The sequence below is a fragment of the Ptychodera flava genome (assembly GCF_041260155.1).
Source record: "Ptychodera flava strain L36383 chromosome 23 unlocalized genomic scaffold, AS_Pfla_20210202 Scaffold_23__1_contigs__length_28996876_pilon, whole genome shotgun sequence".
NCBI classification, from domain to species: Eukaryota; Metazoa; Hemichordata; class Enteropneusta; family Ptychoderidae; genus Ptychodera; species Ptychodera flava.
Window position 1 is genome coordinate 20,040,120 of NW_027248277.1, and position 19,645 is coordinate 20,059,764.

Genomic DNA, 19,645 nt, shown 5'->3' on the forward strand with positions numbered 1-19,645 from the left:
GACTCCGAAAACATTGCCAAAACTTGCTAATCCACTGTCCGTATCAGCGGATTAATTGATTAAGTCAACACTTGAAGAGGAGATAAGGAAATTGAAAACACAGTCAGACAGTTTGGAGTCGAAAGCTTTATTTGAAATATCACAGTCAAAATTAATAAAATCAAATAAGGTAAACCATTATACTTAAAAACACTCCCTACCAATCTGCTCCCTGTGATACTACAGTTGGTGAGTCATGTGACAATATCTTGTTGAGGGGCCTTATCTGCTATCAGCTCTGTACCTGTCTCAGGTTGACCGACGCTCCTATGCACAATGGCTGCTGCTTCTGAACGCAAAGTTTTGGAAGAAATCGGTGAAGATTTCCTGTGTTGTACCATATGTCTGGAGCAGTTCAAGTCTCCTAAAATTTTACCATGTCTGCATACATTCTGTCAGCAGTGTTTAGTCACACTGGTTGAGAAGACTGGATCTCTAAACTGTCCAGAATGTCGACAACAATATCAGCTTCCTGTTGGAGGAGTGCCAGCGATAAAAGGCAATTTCTTTATGAGCAATCTGATTGAGATATTCAAGCAACGACTGGAGTCTATACAGGGAACTGAGATCAAATGTGAAGGCTGCCAACAGAACACAGCCACTCACAGGTGTGTGGAGTGCAAACACTATCTCTGTGACAACTGTGTTAGGGCACATAAAAATCTGCCAATAACACGGATACATCAATTGATGACCATTGGAGAATATGAAACAGCAAAGTCAACCAGTCCTGTGACATTACAAGCAGTGGAATATTGCAATGTCCACACTGAAAATAAAATTGAATTCTACTGTGAAACCTGTCAGGTACCTGTCTGTACAAACTGCACCATAGTCAAACACCGCATACCAGAACATGAACACAGATACTTGAAAGATGCAGCAGATGAGTATCTAACAGAATTGAAAAGCCATGGTTGACAAACTGAAAGTGAAAGAACAGGAAGCTGGAAAGAACAAAACCCTGGCCAAGCAGATACACATGATCTTACACAGCAGTGCAGCAGAGAAGAAAGGAAGGTGAGAATGAAAGCTGAAGAAATCATCAAGAAAATAAAGAGAGAAGAGCAGAGACTGATAGATGAACTGAAAAACAATTACAAACTAAAAATTAAAATAGCAGCTGTTAATATTGATGAGATGGAATTAAAACATGATAACATTAAGAGTGCAGGCAATTACATAGAGACACTGATGCATTATGGGAATGCTGCTCAACTTCTCTCCACAAAGGGTGATGTCAGCACTCGTATCAAGCAACTGATTACCATGGAAACTACACCAAAGAATGAACATGAGGACTTCATATTTACACCACATGAGTTCTGTGAGCATGGAATTTTGGGAATAAATAAATCTGATGTATATATGTCAAAGTGTACAGTTGAAAACATTCCAAAACAACTCTGGAAAGGTGACTCTGCAGACCTACTGATCACAACCAGAGATTCCACAGGAAAACAAGTCATCCCAAAACAACCAGTGAAAGCCAAGGTAAGAAAACCTGGTGCATCATGGGAAGACATCAATGTAGCTGATAACAGAGATGGTACACACAGAGTTACAGTGTCTGGACAATTGGATGGAAAATATCAAGTTACCATGACAATAGGAGATCAACCAATACCAGGCTGTCCTGTCATCATACCTGTCATCAAAGGATTGGTGAAGACCATTGGCAGTCAAGGAAGTGCTGAGGGACAGTACAACAATCCCTATAGTGTGGTCATAAACAAAGACAGAGACATTGTCACTGCAGACTATGGCAATAATAGGTTGCAGATAACTACCAGAGAGGGAACATTTAAGAAAATTTTGGAATTCAAACAGTTTATCAAGCCATTCACACCACGTGATATAGCTATATCAAGTGATAATACATACCATAGTTTAGATGACAACAATAAGCAAGTAGTTGTCAGTGATGAGAATGGACATGTCATCAGATGCTTTGGACAAAATGAGTTGAAAAATCCATATGGTATTGGGATTAGTCCTGTAGATGGCAATGTCTATGTGACAGATGGCGGTGGGAATTGTGTCAGGGTTTATACAGAACATGGTAAATACCTGAGATCATTTGGGTCAGGAGGTAAAAATCAAGGGCAATTTAACTGCCCCAGGGGTTTAGTCATAGGAAGTACTGGAATGGTATTTGTAGCAGACTACTTGAACAAGCGTATCCAGGTATTCAATGCAGATTACCAGTATTTGTATTCCTTTGATTGTCAGAGTGGGGATGGTAAGATGAGATACCCAAGGGGAATAGCAATTGAAAATGATAAATATGTCTATGTTACTACTAGTAACAGCATACTGAAGTTTGAGAGTAGTGGTAAGTTTGTTTGTCGTATTGATAGTGATAGTGATGAGCTGAACTGGCCCACTGGTATAGCACTGACAGATGATATACCTTGCAGGGTGATTGTAGCAGATTCCAACCACCACTCTATCAAAGTATTTGTACAGTGATAACATCACAAAATATTGTCCAAAATTGTGTTTTATGGATTGATATTGCTCAAAATCTAACACAAATGTCCAATGATGTTTCAATGTACATCTTTTAAATGCAGATGATTTATACCGAATATTTCTTTTTTGTCAGTAATCCAATCACAAAATTGTTACGTTGCAGAGGGGAAGGAAAAAGTTCATTTTCTTTCTGTAACAATATTGCATTTACACTTTTTCTTGTTATAAACAACTTAAGTAAAACAATTTAAAGCTATTTCATAGTTTGATCTCACTCAATCACATATAATTTGTGACTGGTTTGTACATTTTGCACACAGTTAAAACATTAAGAAGTTTCAGAGATATTTGTACTTTTACTTCATCCATGAAGGAACTTTGTATTCACATCACATTCTTCCATTATTAGAAAAAGTGCCTTTATTTCAACTTCACTTTGTTCATTTGTCAGAACAAAGCTGAGTAGATGGACGTAATTGTGTGTACAGAGATTTTTCTTCTCTATTTACTTTGTGAAGTTCAGGTAGAATATTCAATTTCTCAAATTTTTACAATTCTTTTCTGATCTACCACTTGTGGAGGTTCATTTTAAAACTCTTGGAGTAAGAAAACTTTTTAAGGTCTTAGTATTTAAAAAATTGAAAATTTGATTTTTCCCTATAGAGGTAACCCAGAAATGGGAAGATTTTGAATTTCAAATATCAGTACATATTGGATTATTTTATTTTATTCCCATGCACCAAAATTTGCACGGCGATACCCGAATTTTATTCTTGCATTTGAAAGAATTTTGTTGAAAGTTGCTTGAGGAAACTATGATCTAAAGTTGAAGTCTTTTCTTCTTGAGAAGTAAACTATCTTAAAGGGATAACAGTTGAAATCTTTTCAATATTCATAGTATTTTTTCCATATATAAAAAGATGTTTCCTTCTTATTCTCCTCATAGAATGCATATGTAGAAGGAATCGGCCTTCTATGCACAATATACGATTTCATAGTTGACAATATATTTTATTTTCGCACAAAAATTAAGTTGTCAACATTGACATTTCCTTATCGCCAGAGAGATCAATGCTTGGTAAGTTTGGCAGACTGGTATTTTAAATGTTTTTATAAATCATCAAATGTAAAGAGGTCTCACAAAAATATACTTCTTTAGATTCATTCAAATGTATTTTAAAACCACATCGATGTTGAGATGACAAAGGATTGATATTTACGATCTTTGTTGATAAAAAGACATAATGTACATATTTCACAGAAACTAGATAAATATTCAATACAATGAAACCACGCCTCTCAACATTTTCAAGTTTGTGTAAGTTTACTTGTATATGTTTCATTCTACAAAAAGAAAGACAGATGTTTTGATTTCCACATTTTACAGTTTGAAATTTCTGAAAGTAAAACATAGCAAACTTTCAACTACTTCATTTTAAATAAGCTGAATGAACTTTTAATATTTGATGTACCATGTAAGAACTGCAAAATTGGCTGACAATATAAAGCTATCTCTTTGAAGTGGTATAACAATTTTGGGACTGGTTTTCTTTAGTTTAAAGTGCTGTTTTTTAGTGTATTTTCTGTGTGTAATTGTTCCTATACTTAAAGCAATAAATCAGTAATTTCTTCGTTCAATATCAGATGTAACCGTGTCACTGATGTCTACGATGGACTGGTTTGTACTCACATTGTGTTTCATTTTGTAAGACTGAGTGAAATATAAACACGGTTAAGATTCTCAAAAATTATACTCTCTAGTTATGTTTATATCAAGACAAGCGACCTAGCGGCCGATATAGCTCCGCTGTGTTTATGTACAGAATAACTATTTTTGACACATGTTGATGAAGAAGGTGGAAATCTTTGATAACTCAATGCAGTGGCCATAAAAAAAGTGGCTAAAATAAGCTGCAAAAATACATATCACATTCGATCATCCCTAAGAACATGTCAACCAAAGCTATCTGATAACTGGTTTTTTGAGAATAAAATATTCTGACCAAAAATGGCAACAATTGCCCCCAAAAATAAAAATTGCAGATTTCATCATAATTTCAAAATATCACACTTAGTTCATATATTGAAACCTGTATACCAAATTTCAAAGCTGTTAGACCAGTACTGTTTGAGAAACGCTTTTTTTGACCAAAAATGAGAAAAATTGCCCTAAAATTCAAAATTGCAGATGTCATCATTATTTCATTCAATATCATTTAGTTCATCTATGGAAACCTGTATACCAAAATTGCAGATGTCATCATTATTTCATTCAATATCATTTAGTTCATCTATGGAAACCTGTATACCAAATTTCAAAGCTATCAGATAAGTAGTTTTGGAAATACACATTTTTTGACCAAAAATGGCAAAAATTGCCCCAAAAATACAAAATTACAGATTTCATCAGAAATTCAATATATATTACTAAGCTTATCTATAGAAACCTGTATACCAAATTTCAAACTATCAGACCAGTACTTTTTGAGAAATACATTTTTTGACCAAAAATGGCAAAAATTGCCCCAAAATTACAAAATTGCAGATTTCATCATTGTTTCCATAAATATCATTTAGTTCATCTGTAGGAACCTGTATACTGAATTTCAAAGCTATCAGGTGAGTAGTTTTGGAAATACACATTTTTTGACCAAAAATGGCAAAAATTGCCCCAAAAATACAAAATTACAGATTTCATCAGAAATTCAATATATATTACTTAGTTCATCTATAGAAACCTGTATACCAAATTTCAAAACTGTCAGACCAGTACTTTTTGAGAAATACATTTTTTGACCAAAAATGGCACAAATTGCCTTAAAAATGCAAATTTGCATATTTCTGCATAATTTGAACAAATCTGAAATAGATCACCCCTAGGGACATATGTACCAATATAAAAGCTATCTGACCAGTAGTTTTGAAGAAGAAGATTTTTAAAGATTTTTTTACCAAAAATGACAAAAATTGCCTTAAAAATACAAATATGCAAATTTCACCACGATTTGAACAAATCTGATTTAAGTCACCCTAAGCAAACTGCATATCAAATTTCAAAGCAATCGGACGAGCGGTTTCAGAGAAGAAGATTTTTTTACCAAAAACACCAAAAAATGCCCCAAAAATACAAATATGCAAATTTCACCATGATTTGAACAAACTGAAGTGAGGTCACCCCAAGTGAACTGCATATAAAATTTCAAAGCAATTCGACTTGTGGTTTCAGAGGAGAAGGCAATTGTTGACGGACGACGACGGACGCCGGACGCCGGACGCCGGACGACGACGGATAATCAACCTATTTGATAAGCTCCGCGTCGCTGACAGCGGAGCTAAAAAGCTGAAGTGGTCCAGGGCCCCTTCTCACCTAAACATCGATCATGGAAAGATGGGTTATGGGAAAGAGTAATTGGAAGGCATGTCATGTGATGATTGTTGTTCGGGTTTCAGTGCCTACATGATATCCCAGCTGTCAAGGAAGGGGATGGAGTCAGTCATTGTCACCCCCCAAAAAACCACCAAACAAAATAAAAAAACAAAACACCAACTGGGTGTGCAATGGTGTGGTGCTAATACTGCAAGGAGGGCATGCTATGAGCCCTGAATTAACTCTGGGGCATTGTCTGTGAACACCAAGAGTGTTATGTTGTATTCTATATAAAGCTATCTATCGCATTGACATGCCATCAGACCAAATAGATGGAAAAAAAGTTTCACTTTCTTAACAATTTCACTCTTATTTCCTTCTGTAAAGGTCAAACTTACCACAGAAACCAATGGATTGGGCCAAACCATAGTGGCGAAAGGGTAAACAACTGACCATGGTACATTGCCACTGTTTTCAATACAAACTTGAACCTTCGTACCCAGGAATGTTTCTGAAAGAAACCTTACTGAAAAACTCACCCTAAGTTCAACATCACGGGGACATTCACCTATCACTGGATCTCTTTGATTTGCATTTTGTTGTTCCAGTTCAAGGTTTCCAAAATCCCTATCATAGAGTGTGGCTCTGAGTAACCCAGGTTGATATCCTGATGACCACAGCAACTCATTAACATATTCTTTTTAATTAGCATGTACACCGTCTTTGATGGTTGTCAGCTTCCAAAAGTATACGGTACAAAGGTATTGCATTACAAGAAGCAGCCTAAGTGGGTTAAAACATGGACTTCAGTGAGATTCCGCTACCTGTATGAGGATTTTTTTGTTCCAAAATCGGAATTAAAAATCTAATCAAAGTCAAAACAATGCAGTGAGATAATTTAGTGTCTAAATACACTGCTAACATGAAAACTGCTCTCAAGTTACAGGGCAAGAAGTGTAAAACAAAAAGTAAATAGTAGGTTCAAGATCAAGCACAGTGGCCACAACCTGGCAGAATGGATGGTAGAAAATCATAGCATTGGTAATGTAGTAGCCTAAGTAATATCACAGATTTGAAGTTGTAAATTTGGTAACACAGTAAATTATTACCATGGATTTGGCCACAGAACTAACACTGTGACCCAATGTGAAGTAACAGAATAGGTAACAAAGTCATCAAATACTAGCTACTACATTACAGAGTCTGAATTGGTTGCAAAGTAATCAAACTTAGTAAGTCACAGAATTTGCAAGATATAACAACAGAAACTGGGTTGTAAATCACTGTATTGGTAACAAAGTAACTGCAGTCACAAAACTGGAAACAAAGTAAGCATTAAGTCAGTTGAGTGAACGGAATGCAGTGAAAACTGCAAGTCAGGTTAGCACATAGACACTTGCAGACAGGTAAATCCAATTCTCTACAGCTGTGCATGTACCATCAATTGTGTGGAATGTTGAAATTCATTAGTCTGTCACAAACTCTGTCCTAAGAGGCTGGCATAGGCATGACAAAGCAGAGACAGTTGTCAATCAGAGTAACAACATTAATGACATGGAAACTCAAGACCACTAGTCTGAGAAATATCATATGTAGTGGAGAATGGTGATGTATTATTAATCCTTTTCCAGTGTCAAATACTAAATGTAGCAGTCCATCTTCCAGTAACTAAATAGGAATAACACCAAAGATTATTGTGGTTGTAGGATTCATGGCTTCAAAGACAGTGGCATGTGAACAATTTAGGCTGACTGAGAAATATATTGTCATGCTTACATGTTTGTGCTTCAGCCGCCAACATGACAACTTGGTATGGCAAATGCATGTTACCTTAATGAACTGTCAATATAAAAACAATATGTCAAGAAATATTATAATTATAACGCATAAACTTTATTTACAACTTGTGTTACACATAAAATAGCTCTCTTTAAATAAGTTATTTCTCTTGAGAAAATCTAATAACAAAACTTGAAATTATAACAACAGCACACAACCGTGTAAAAATTGTAAAACAACAAAAATTGTAATGGCAAACACACACTGCCAAAACTCAGAAGTCTTATAGAGGCAGAATGATAAAGGCATGGACAAAAATGATACATTTCACCTGTTTCTAGTTTCTGAACATTTTTAAAAGGTAAAATAATCAAGATGCACTCTTTCTTTTTCTAATTTTCATAATAACAAGCAATTCTTTCATCTCAAGCTTGCCAAACATTCTTTTTAATTTAAACTCTGGGTGCTGTCGTTTCACGCTGAGTATTTTTTCAAAATAAGTAAATCCTATAGCTATACACCATTTTGTACAGCATTGTTGAACTTCAAATTTTCTGTTTTCCACACTGAAAAAATTTTCAGAATTACTGGAAGCTAGAAATGAACATTAAAATTCAATATTTGGACTCAACAAGTAAGTCAAATTGTTTGAGTCATAGTTGCCAGAGTCATTTCTCTCACATGAAATCAAATTTTTGTTGAACTAGGACTCAAAATTAAATAACATACTTTCAAATCACAATTTTCATATGTCTCTGCTGTTCATTTGATGATATTAAACTATTACCACATTGTTCAAAATCCTCCATTGTTAAATTCTACAGCTGACATCATTTGCAGTCTTCGTTATTGAGGGTAAATGTGAGCAACATTTTATGTTGTTTATCACTTGACTGGCAAGTCAAAAGACGATGCCAGCACAAGGACCCCATCAACACCCACCACAATGACACATCCCATGTCTCATATTGTGTCTTGGATAAGGGTTTAGGATGGATATCAAGGAAGTAACTGTGGTTGAACTACCATTGGTAGGACTTATTACCGTGGTAAAGAAAGACATATTGTTATTTTGACTTCAGAATACGGAATAACAAGTAAGTTGTTAAGAAGTAATATTTGTATCACCTTTTTATAGACCTTAATTACATTTACAGAAATGGACAAAGCTGTAACAAAGTAGCAAAGAAAAATAAATTCTTTGGCACGTTTCTTTCTAAATTCTAGCTGCCTTTGGCACTTTTTATTCTCTTTACATTGCTTTTTCATCTGAAAAAATTGAATACTGCTAGGTAATTTTAATGGCAAAATGTAAACAAAAAGGTTCATGACAAGCACACGCAATAATGTATCTTGTTGATACATAAATAAGACATAGTCAAGATATTGGCATCAAGTCTTTGATGGCTCTTGGTTTACCAAAGTATACGGATTAGCCAATCAAGTAGCTTCTGACAAAGCCAATGCAAATTAAAGCATGAATGGCTGACTATGATTGGACGACTGTAAATAGTGAAGGCTGGCAAGTTATAATCTTCTCTCTTGTGGAAGATTATGGAATAGCACACATGATTTCAAAAGTCCTCATCATTTCAAACATTACAGTCTGAAAAATAACAATAAATAGAAAATGTATCGCTCAACAAAATTGCAAATAAGTGTTAACACAAAAATACCAATTTCTTACTTTCACAGGATGTGATGAAAAATTACAAGTCATGCAAGAAAGCTTAGTTTTGTAGTGGTCATTGACTACAAACAATCCTACTTTTAGATTGAAAGTGCCGTGTTTTGTACAAGCAGCCGTTATACTTTAAACAGTTTTGACAAGGTTCAAATGAGAAAAGTGGTAAGACTTGAGAAATCTTCTGATCGTCACTCTCTGTAATCTAGTATTTTCTTGATGATGTACTGCAGCGGACAACATAACTGTCCTTATTTTGCTGATAAAATCAATGTTTTTCTTAGAAGATGTACTTCGACTAAAGGTTACATGATAAAATTTGGAAGTAATAGATGGGAGCAGTTTGAGGTTTATGGACAAATGCCTGTTTTGGGAACAATATCAACTGGTCTTCTTGTCCATAAATAAGAGACCTGCAGTATTTGAATTTTTGTTCAAGTTTTTGCCTTTTAGCCCCTGCCATCAAAGCTTGGTAGACATGAAAATTCACGGTTTTTTTTCAGATACTCGTGTAAATTTTGAAGTATTTATGTGTGATAGTTTAGTAATGTTGGTTACCTGCAAATGTAAGCTCATCTGCTTTCCTTTGCACTGCACTTGTTTTTGAGGGTATTTTGTAATGTTGCAACTTTCAGATATAGGTCACCTAACTCTTTTGATAATTTCGAACAATTAAAAGATCTCATTCTCTCAAATTAGTTTCAATCATGTTCAAAATGAACGTCAGTTTGTGTGAAAACGTGGTGCATTTATGAGAATAAATAGTGAAAATGGGTATAGGTGCCTTGCTGTTTAACAGAGTGTCTGACATGTCACTTTGTCATAGAAATCAGTGTTTCAGAGATATGCAAGCCTAACATGGATACAACATTCAACATCGCTTTGGTAGTTTCATATCACATGGTTTTTGATAAGTTTGGTAAATTTACAGAAATGTCGGTATCTTTACTTGCATATGCAAAATTATACTCGTGCTGGTATGGTATGGTATAAAGGCAATGGTATGATGTGATTCATGGTTGAACCCAGAGTCATTAAATAATGTTCTTGTACATGTCTCAACTATTTCAACAGGAAATTCATGTCTTCCAGTGAATCAACAGATGAGTGACCAGGTGAGACAGTTAAGAAAAATACTTTAATTTTTAAGAGAAATGTTGGGGCGGTGATTTCTCAGTTATGATTTCACATCTAATTTATTATGGACCCGAGGAATACATTTGACAACAGGACTGGTTCCTTTAATGTCTCAGACAAATTTACACCTTTGACTGCAAATGATTCATTCCAACCATTTACTGCTCTCTATAGAATTGTAGGACCTGTGCACTGCAAAATGGGGATGACAGGGTGGCTAAAGCTATATATCCATCATTTTTCATTCATAGTTAGAAAAGTACTGACATATTAAATGATAAACTGACACATGATTCTCTGGAAGTCTTCATGGTTAAACCCCCTGTTCTGTAAATGGAAGATTCCGTGACCTGGCTGACGACCACTAGAAATACTCCGTTCCAAGCCTGCTTGGACAAGCTCCATTTTCCAGGGTGTAGTCAAGTGTACTGTCGTTTGTGCTGTCTATAGCGTATATTCCAGTTGGATAGTGTATCGACTGGTACTGTGAAGGAAAAAAAAAAATCTTAAATGATAAAATTCAGATGTACTATATGCATTACCCCTACATATAATATATATATCCTATCAAATTCGACAGCGAGGGGCATAATTTCTTGCAAGATTTTTAACTACAAATTAAACAAATGTAAAAAATATACTGAAAAGAGGAATTTACAGATACTATTCTATGGAATAAAGTTCTTATTAGTAGTCTTATTCACGATTTCATTACGGCAAGAAAAACACATGACATTTTATTTAGATCCAAATTTCTGTTTTAGATCCGAAATTCCATGCTGTTCCGCTCCAAAATTGAGTGGACAGAAGAAAGAAATGGACTGTTATTAAGAGAAACTATTTTTCTTTTTTGTGTGGCTATTTCGTTCCGTTCCGTTCCGCAAATCAGTGTAAGCCAACATGGACTATATGTACTTAAAAGTTTCAACAATATGAGCAAACAAAGGCAGCTTTTGAATGTGTCACATGTCAGTATCCATACTATTAAAGTGGATCGTCTGATCAAGAAGTAGGTCACCAAGAACTCCCCAGCTGAACGTATGAAATCAAAACATGATTTGCTTCGACCGTGATCATACAATACTCAAGTCAGTTGGTGGGTCATGTGACACCATGAGAAGTTTTGCAATATCATTTTATAAAGGGGCGTTGTCTGCTATCAGCACTGTACCTGTCTCAGGTTGTTCACTGACACACCTATGCACAATGGCTGCTGCATCTCAACGCAAAGTTTTAGAAGAAATCGGTGAAGATTTCCTGTGTTGTACCATCTGTCTGGAGCAGTTCAAGTCTCCTAAAATTCTACCATGTCTGCATACATTCTGTGAGCAGTGTTTAGTCACACTGGTTGAGAAGATTGGATCTCTAACCTGTCCAGAATGCCGAAAGCAATATCAGCTTCCTGTTGGAGGAGTGCCAGCGATAAAAGGTAACTTCTTTATGAGCAATCTGATTGAAATATTCAAGCAACGACTGGAATCCATGCAGGGAACTCAGATCAAATGTGAAGGCTGCCAAAAGAACACAGCCACTCACAGATGTGTGGAGTGTAAATATTATCTTTGTGACAACTGTGTTAGGGCACATAAAAATCTGCCTCTATTAACACGGACACATCAACTTCTGACCATTAGAGAATATGAAATAGCAAAATCAACCAGTCCTGTGGCACTACAAGCAGTGGAATATTGCAGTGTTCATACTGAGAACAAAATAGAATTCTACTGTGAAACCTGTCAGGTACCTGTCTGTACAAACTGCACCATAGTCAAACACCGCATACCAGAAGACTTATACACAGAGACGTGAAAGATGCAGCAGATGAGTATCTTACAGAATTGAAAACCATGGTTGACAAACTGAAAGTGAAAGAACAGGAAACTAAAAGGAACAAAACCCTGGCCAAGCAGATACACACTGATCTTACTGAGCAATACAGCAGGGAAGAAAGGAAGGTGAGAATGAAAGCAGAAGGAATCATCAAGAAAATAAAGAGAGAAGAGCAGAGACTGATAGATGAACTGAAAAACAATTACAAAATGAAAATTAAAAGAGCAGCTGTTGATATTGATGAGATGGAATTAAAACATGGTAACATTAAGAGTGCAGGCAGTTACATAGAGACACTGATGCATCATGGGAATGCTTCTCAACTTCTCTCTACAAAGGGTGATGTTTGCACCCGTATCAAGCAACTGATTACCATGGAAATTATAAAAACTGAATATGAGGACTTAATATTTACACCACATGATGAGCACTGTGAGAATGGAATTCTGGGAATATTAAAATCAGATGTGTGTATGTCAAACTGTGCCTCCAAAAGGGTTTTTGTTCCTTTTAGTTTCCTGTTCTTGTTTCATTCGTTAGGACAAAGTTGGGTAAATGCAGGGTAATTTTGTGTATAGAGAAAGTTTCCGCTCTATTATTTTGGGCAGTCAGTGTAGAATGCACCTCGGGGACAGATATTTGAACTCAAATTTTTCATTTCTTTTGTGATCTTATGGGGGCTCATTTTAAATAAGAATAAGGAATAAATTTACAATGTCAGTTTTTCAAAATCTTGATCATTTTACTTGTCCTCTTAAAGTTTACACAGTAATGGCAGCCATTTTGAATTTCGAATGTCGATAAATGTTAGGCAGTGCGTTTCTTTAGTACCAAAATTTGCACAGTGACCCTGATTTTTATTCTTAATTTGGTATGAAAATGGTTGAACTTTTCATTGAGGATAGTTTGAGCAAAAGTTTAAGTCTTTCCCTTTAAAGCGCATTAAAGGGATGACCGTTGTAATCTTCACAATATACACAGTATTTTTCCATATGAATATAAATATGTTGTCTTCTCATTTCCCACAGAATGCAAATGTGCAAATAATCATCCTATTATGCACAATATGACATGTCATAGTTGACAAATAATTCTAGTCCTGACAAAAATCAAGTTGTCAATAATGAGACTGACTTATTAAAAAAACAGAGTAACGTATGGTAAATAGATTAATGGTTGGCATATTTGACGGACCATATATTTGCTTGGAGTCAGTATTTGGAATATGTCTATCAGTTAAAATATTTCTCATGAAAATATTTATTCAACTGTATTCCGACACCATATTGACTCCGGAATCATAAGAGATGGATATTACAGTCACTGTAAATAAAAAGAGATAATGCACGTACCTTAGAGACTACACCTTTATGCATAATCAAGCTTGTGTAAGTTTACTGCATTTCATGCTACCTTGAAGACTATTGAATCAAAAAAGACAGTCAAAAATGTTTTGATTTCCACATTTCATTGTCTCAAAGTAAAACATTGCAAAATTCAACACTATTTCATGAATTGAAAGTAAAGAAATTTGTAACTGTTACTTAGACTTTGCATCATTTGTTGACAATCTCAACTTATCTTTTTGTAATAGCATTACAAATTTGTGACTGGTTTTCTTTTAAGTGCTGTATTTTAGTGTATTTTCTGTGTGTAATTAATCCGTGGCACAATTCGGCCAACCAATAAACCAATTTACATTTTCAAAAAAGAAAATCGAAATGGAGCTAATTTCCAATTTTCAAATGGTTTTGTCATCTTGATTATTAACTTTTAGGCCTATTTCTAAATTTAAAATCTTTGGGCTGAGATTGAAATATAGGAAACAGGTGTATACTGCTGTGAGGATGGCACTTTCGGCCATTCAAATTTCCCTCTGACAAACTCTATTTCCCACAATTCGCATTTCCGTTTTTTCAATTTCCAATATACCAAATGTCCGATTTTCCCATTCATTTGGGGAGTGGCAGCTGATAGTATCTATCTTTGGCCTTGGAATGCATCAAATTGTGACAGTTATTTGCGCGGGTAACTCGTTCAATGGATCGAGTAACGAACATACAAGGAACAATAGTGTTGCGGCCGCCGGAAAGGAAAGTCCGATATAATCAGTTTGACCTGACCTGCTGAAGTTTTGCGCGCTTCTCGTCAACGTCGCAAACTGGAACATTGTGTAAAATTGTGACAGTCATCAGCCCAATCAGAGCGCGGCATCCACATTTAATTTTATCTGATCAATTTATTCAGCTGTCAATCTTTGTACGCAATGATGTTCTCCTCATATCATAGTTTTAATCCGTATGCCGGCTCACTTTATAAATTGCACCCGTTCCAACCCGATCCAAATCTTGACCTTAAAGGCGTTTGATATCATGTTTGAGACATCACCGTCTAACAGTTCGTTCAGGGATACCACTTGCCCTGGGCAAAACACATAATATGGGGTGAGAACATTTTGGAGATGAACACCTATTTCGCGGTGACTTCTTCCTTTATCACCCATTTCTTGAATTTCCTGCGGCTGAACGCGCACCCTCACTTTACCAACCAAAGAACAGCTTTTTTTCTTGTCTTCAAGTATGTGAGACGATGTTAGGGATTGGCCAGTTTGTTCAGCCTCGCGCGCTCTGTACGTAAGCTTACGTGTGTAGTACTAGTACACACACTCCAGAGTTTGCAGAAGCCGTCTGAGATAGCGTTCTACATTTGCACTATAAATCGGAAGAAAAATGTTGACATTGCACTAAAGCGGTCACTACTCTGACAATTTGTAGCTGTGGTAACGCAACTATTGTTGGCAGGGTATAGCGTGCGCCGCTATGCGGGTCTCAAAAGGCGGGGTTGACCTTTGATGACCTTTTGATGACCTGCATAGCCACGCACCCTACCAGCCAACAGATATCTTCCATAGCACAGCTAGACAATTTGATGCCCAGTGAAGAATGTAGATGTATAATAATAAGATTATCACGAAAATACCGCAAAGGATGCACTATGACATCGGCGCCGTACATCACCCTCCGCTTCGCGTCCAGCGATACGCTGCGCCAATGCCCGGGCGCCAATGTCCTCGTGAATCCTTTGCGGTATTTTCGTAATAACCTCATATTAGTAGGGATTTTAGGTCACGTGACATTTGTGTTGAACGTACGCGTTCGATACAGGTCTAGTCCGAACTTTCGTGTTAATTCTTAAATAGACCAAATAATCAGAGAAAATGAAACTGTTGTGTTGAAGATTATTATTTTAACTTCATTTTGGGAAATTTTCACTTTTGTACTACGATAAATGGCAAAACAGCACGACTACAAACTCACGCGTACCGGCGATTTTGGCGTCCAATTATGAGCGTTGTACCGTGACCTCAAATGTCCCGCGAAGGAGATCGAACATATACCTCTTTGATAGGCTCTCCGCATGACTTATTCTGATCGCATCACTATTTTTAGGGTTGGTACGAAAGTAGAGATCATGGGCTTCATTTTGAGGGGGCGAACGTTAAAATCGGCCGAGAAAAACTCAATCTGTGATCAAACTTTGTGTTTCGTTTGTGTTTTTTTGAAAGAAAATCTTGATTTCCTTAAACGTTCGGCCCCAAAATTAATTTTATGATAAATATTAATTGTAATTCTGCAATAATTACGAGTCTGACGATGCGAAAAATGATGCTTAAGGCCCTTTTTAGCGAGTATGGTTTCACCCGAACTTTACATCCGGGCACTCCCAGGAATAACATACAAGTAATCGGCGCTTCGCCGCATGTTCTGTGTCAGGAGGTCTAAGCTGAGTTCCGACGTTCATGATTTTGCAGCTTGATTTGTCTGATTTCTTATCTAACGCAAGGATCTAGAGAAATATACTTTTCCCTTTCAAACGTTATCTTGTTCGAAGTAGTTTGACTTCCGGGTGATATTTTTCGATAGATACTGAGAAGTTATCAAGCCAGCACTGCACTGCAGTGTACAACACACTTTGCCGATACTATACTGAAATTTTAGTTTCGATCTTTAGTTCCCGAGAAGGGGACTATTTTGGTTTTCTCTGAAGAACAAGGCCATAGATCATTAATTTGTTCTTTCCTCATTGATGGTGTCCCTGACTTTGGAAAAGTTGTATTTATACTGGTTTGTATTTCGGACCGCTGACTTCGACATGTTCGAGGGTCTATGTTATTTCGGGGGCAGCTTAACTTTACATCCAGTTAAATGCAGTTGTTCATTCTATAAATGCGTGTTGCTGTTTTACGGCATTGACAAAGGGTTGAGAACGAAGTTTTTTTGACTTTTTGGAAGAATATTTTGTTAAATTCCAATCAAGTTCTAAAATGTCACAGGTATCATTTGATTGTTTACAGGTATTGTTGTTTATTTGTTTACCTTGTAAATATAAATCTAAATAACTGTTTTCATATATGCAAAGTAAATATGATGGAATATGATTATCATATTTCTGTTGATGTTCACAATACATAATGCATACAGCGATCAATGTCACAGGTATCATTTGATTTTTTACAGGTATTGTTTATTTGTTTACCTTGTAAACAGCATTCTAAATAACCTTTTTCATTTATAAAAATTAAAAACCATTGAACATTTCGTCAGCAATATCCACAAAAAATTTCATCAATTTTCAATAAGAAATGCTTGAGTTATTGCAAAAAGCACAAGAAATTGCAATTCTAGTTTTCTCAAACAATGTTCAAAATGGGGTCACCTGGTGGTTATGATAACTACAGGTGTCTACCATGGCATAATTTCTAAATGGGAAGAAGCTTTTATCAAATTCAACAGGACATATCTCTGCATGTACTGAACCGATTTTCATCAAACAAAATGCAATCAATTGGTCTTGAAGAGAGCTTTCTTTTGATATATAATTTATTATTATTGTAGCTGTCTATCAATTTCATGTAAAATCCCTAATATTAGTAAAGTTACGCGCCGGAAAGGCGCGTCGGAAAATGAAACTGAATGATGAAATTCATGGCTAGCACGATGCATTTTAGGCAAGTATGAGCCCGTGTCGAAATTTAAAAACACGCTGACCCCCTAATTGGGCATTTCAAAATAGGTGACCCAATCACCTAAGTGAAAAACCGTAGGGTGACCCCAATGAATCCACCGGCCTCCAAGGCCGAAGAAACTGACCAGTCCCTCATTCCCGCTAATTTTAAAAGTATCTTGTGCCAATCATCGTAACCAAGCCCCGCCCTAGTACATTTGGTCACACTGAGATAAATGTTACACCTTAATTCCAATTCGATACAGTTATTTCCGCCATAGTATGAAAAGATACTGGGCCACGCCCCAAATGAAATGGGAAAATCGGACATTTGGTATATTGGAAATTGAAAAAACGGAAATGCGAATTGTGGGAAATAGAGTTTGTCAGAGGGAAATTTGAATGGCCGTAAAGTGCCATCCTCACAGCAGTATACACCTGTTTCCTATATTTCAATCTCAGCCCAAAGATTTAAATTTAGAAATAGGCCTAAAAGTTAATAATCAAGATGATAAAACCATTTAATTAGCTCCATTTCGATTTTCTTTTTTGAAAATGTAAATTGGTTTATTGTTGGCCGAATTGTGCCACGGATTGTAATTGTTCCTCTACTTAAAGCAATAAATCAATATTTTCGCTTCTTCATTCAATATCAGATGTAACTGTGTCACTGATGTCTAAGATGGAATGGTTTGTACTCATATATTGTTTCATTGTATGACTATGATTTTAATGTAAAGACGGAAAATGTTACTCTCTAGTTATGTTCATACCAATTAATTGAACAAGATAGACTGGAATTGTCTAAGGCTACTTCTTACTTGGACATTGATCATGGAAAGACAACGTTAGCGGAAAGAATAATAATTGTGGCATGTCATCTGATGATTGTTGTTCAGGTTTCAGTCCCTACACGATAATCCTGTGGTCAAGGAAGGGAATGGAGTCAATGATTGTCATGAAAAAACAACAAAAACAAAACCCAACTGGATGTTCATTGGCAGAGCAACTTTAGCTGCATGCTATAAACCCTAAACTATAGTCCATGAACATGAAGTAAATAGAGAATTATGTTTTAATACAAAGCTATGGTACTGACTTGCGATCTACCAGGCCAAATACATGTACTATGTCTGATCTGAGTTATAATGCAGACACTGGACCATGCATTGATATGCTCATTCAGATGAGAGTAGTATAATATATTTCATCTTTACATCTTTTTTTAGATTAAATATCTGCATAGTGTCATAGGTCACTCCAGGGGGAGGGTTCAAAGTGTTTATCCTTTGGTCAAAAGACCAACTCTCCAGCGAACTTTCACCCATATTTCCTTCTATAAAGGTCCAAATTTACCACAGAAACAAATAGATTGGGCCAAAGGATATAGTGGTGAAATGGTAAACCTTTGACCATGATATATAACCACGTGCACTGATTTCAATACAAACCTGAACCTCGATACCCAGCAATGTCAACGAAAGAGTCATAAGGTATATCTAATGAAAAACTTACCCCAAGTTCAACATCACCAGGACGTTATCACTGGATCTCATCTATTTGCTCCAGTTGATCAAATACTGGATACTAAGTTACAAAATTGGTATCAAAAGTGACCAACTTAGTGAAAACTGAGTCAAGAATTAGCAATAATGTAAGAAAAGAGTCACCGAATTGGTAAAAAAGTAACCAATATTACAGCATACTGCAGTTACAAAATTGGTAACAAAGTATGGAACAAAGTGAATGGAAGGCAAAACTAAGACAGGTAAGTCCATAGAGACACAGATTGCCAAATCCAATTCTCTACAGCTGTGCATGTACCATATCAGTTGTGTGAAATTGTGTGGAATGTTGAAATTCATTAGCCTGTCGCAAATTCTGTCCTATGAGGCCTGCATAGGCATGACACAGCAGAGATAGTTGTCAATGAGAGCAGCTACAACATTAATGACAGGGAACTCAAGACCACTAGTCTAAGAAATGTCATATGTAGTGGAGCATGGTGGTGTGTTTTTGATCCTATTCCACCTATCAAATACTAAATGTAGCAGTCCATCTTCCAATAATTCAATAGGAATCAGACAAAAGGCTGTTTTGGTTGTAGGATTCATGGCTTCAAAGACAGATGCATGTGAACAGTTTAGTCCAACTGAAAAATATATAGTCATGCTTACATATTGGTGCACCAGCCAACATGACAGCTTGGTTTGGCAAATGCATATTACCTTAATGAACTGTCAATTTAAAAACAATATGTAAAGTAATATTATAATTAGAACGAATAAACTTTATTTACAACTTGTGTTACACATAAAATAGCTCTCTTT

At 36.0% G+C, this 19,645-nt stretch overlaps 3 protein-coding genes across 3 annotated transcripts; all 3 read left to right on the forward strand.

The window, feature by feature from the left end:
- Positions 1-315: 315 nt before the first annotated feature.
- On the forward strand, positions 316-960 carry LOC139123821 (E3 ubiquitin-protein ligase TRIM56-like). The gene has a single exon (XM_070689972.1). It carries the CDS (start codon positions 316-318, stop codon positions 958-960), a length of 645 nt encoding a protein of 214 aa, XP_070546073.1.
- A 105-nt stretch (positions 961-1,065) lies between these two features.
- Positions 1,066-2,511, forward strand: LOC139123823 (tripartite motif-containing protein 2-like). Its single transcript, XM_070689974.1, has 2 exons — positions 1,066-1,366; positions 1,523-2,511. Exons 1-2 carry the CDS (start codon positions 1,066-1,068, stop codon positions 2,509-2,511), a joined length of 1,290 nt encoding a protein of 429 aa, XP_070546075.1.
- A 9,176-nt stretch (positions 2,512-11,687) lies between these two features.
- On the forward strand, positions 11,688-18,330 carry LOC139123824 (tripartite motif-containing protein 2-like). The gene is made up of 3 exons (XM_070689975.1): positions 11,688-11,910; positions 12,222-12,743; positions 18,215-18,330. The coding sequence occupies exons 1-3, from the start codon at positions 11,688-11,690 to the stop codon at positions 18,328-18,330; spliced, it is 861 nt and encodes a 286-aa protein (XP_070546076.1).
- Positions 18,331-19,645: the final 1,315 nt, after the last annotated feature.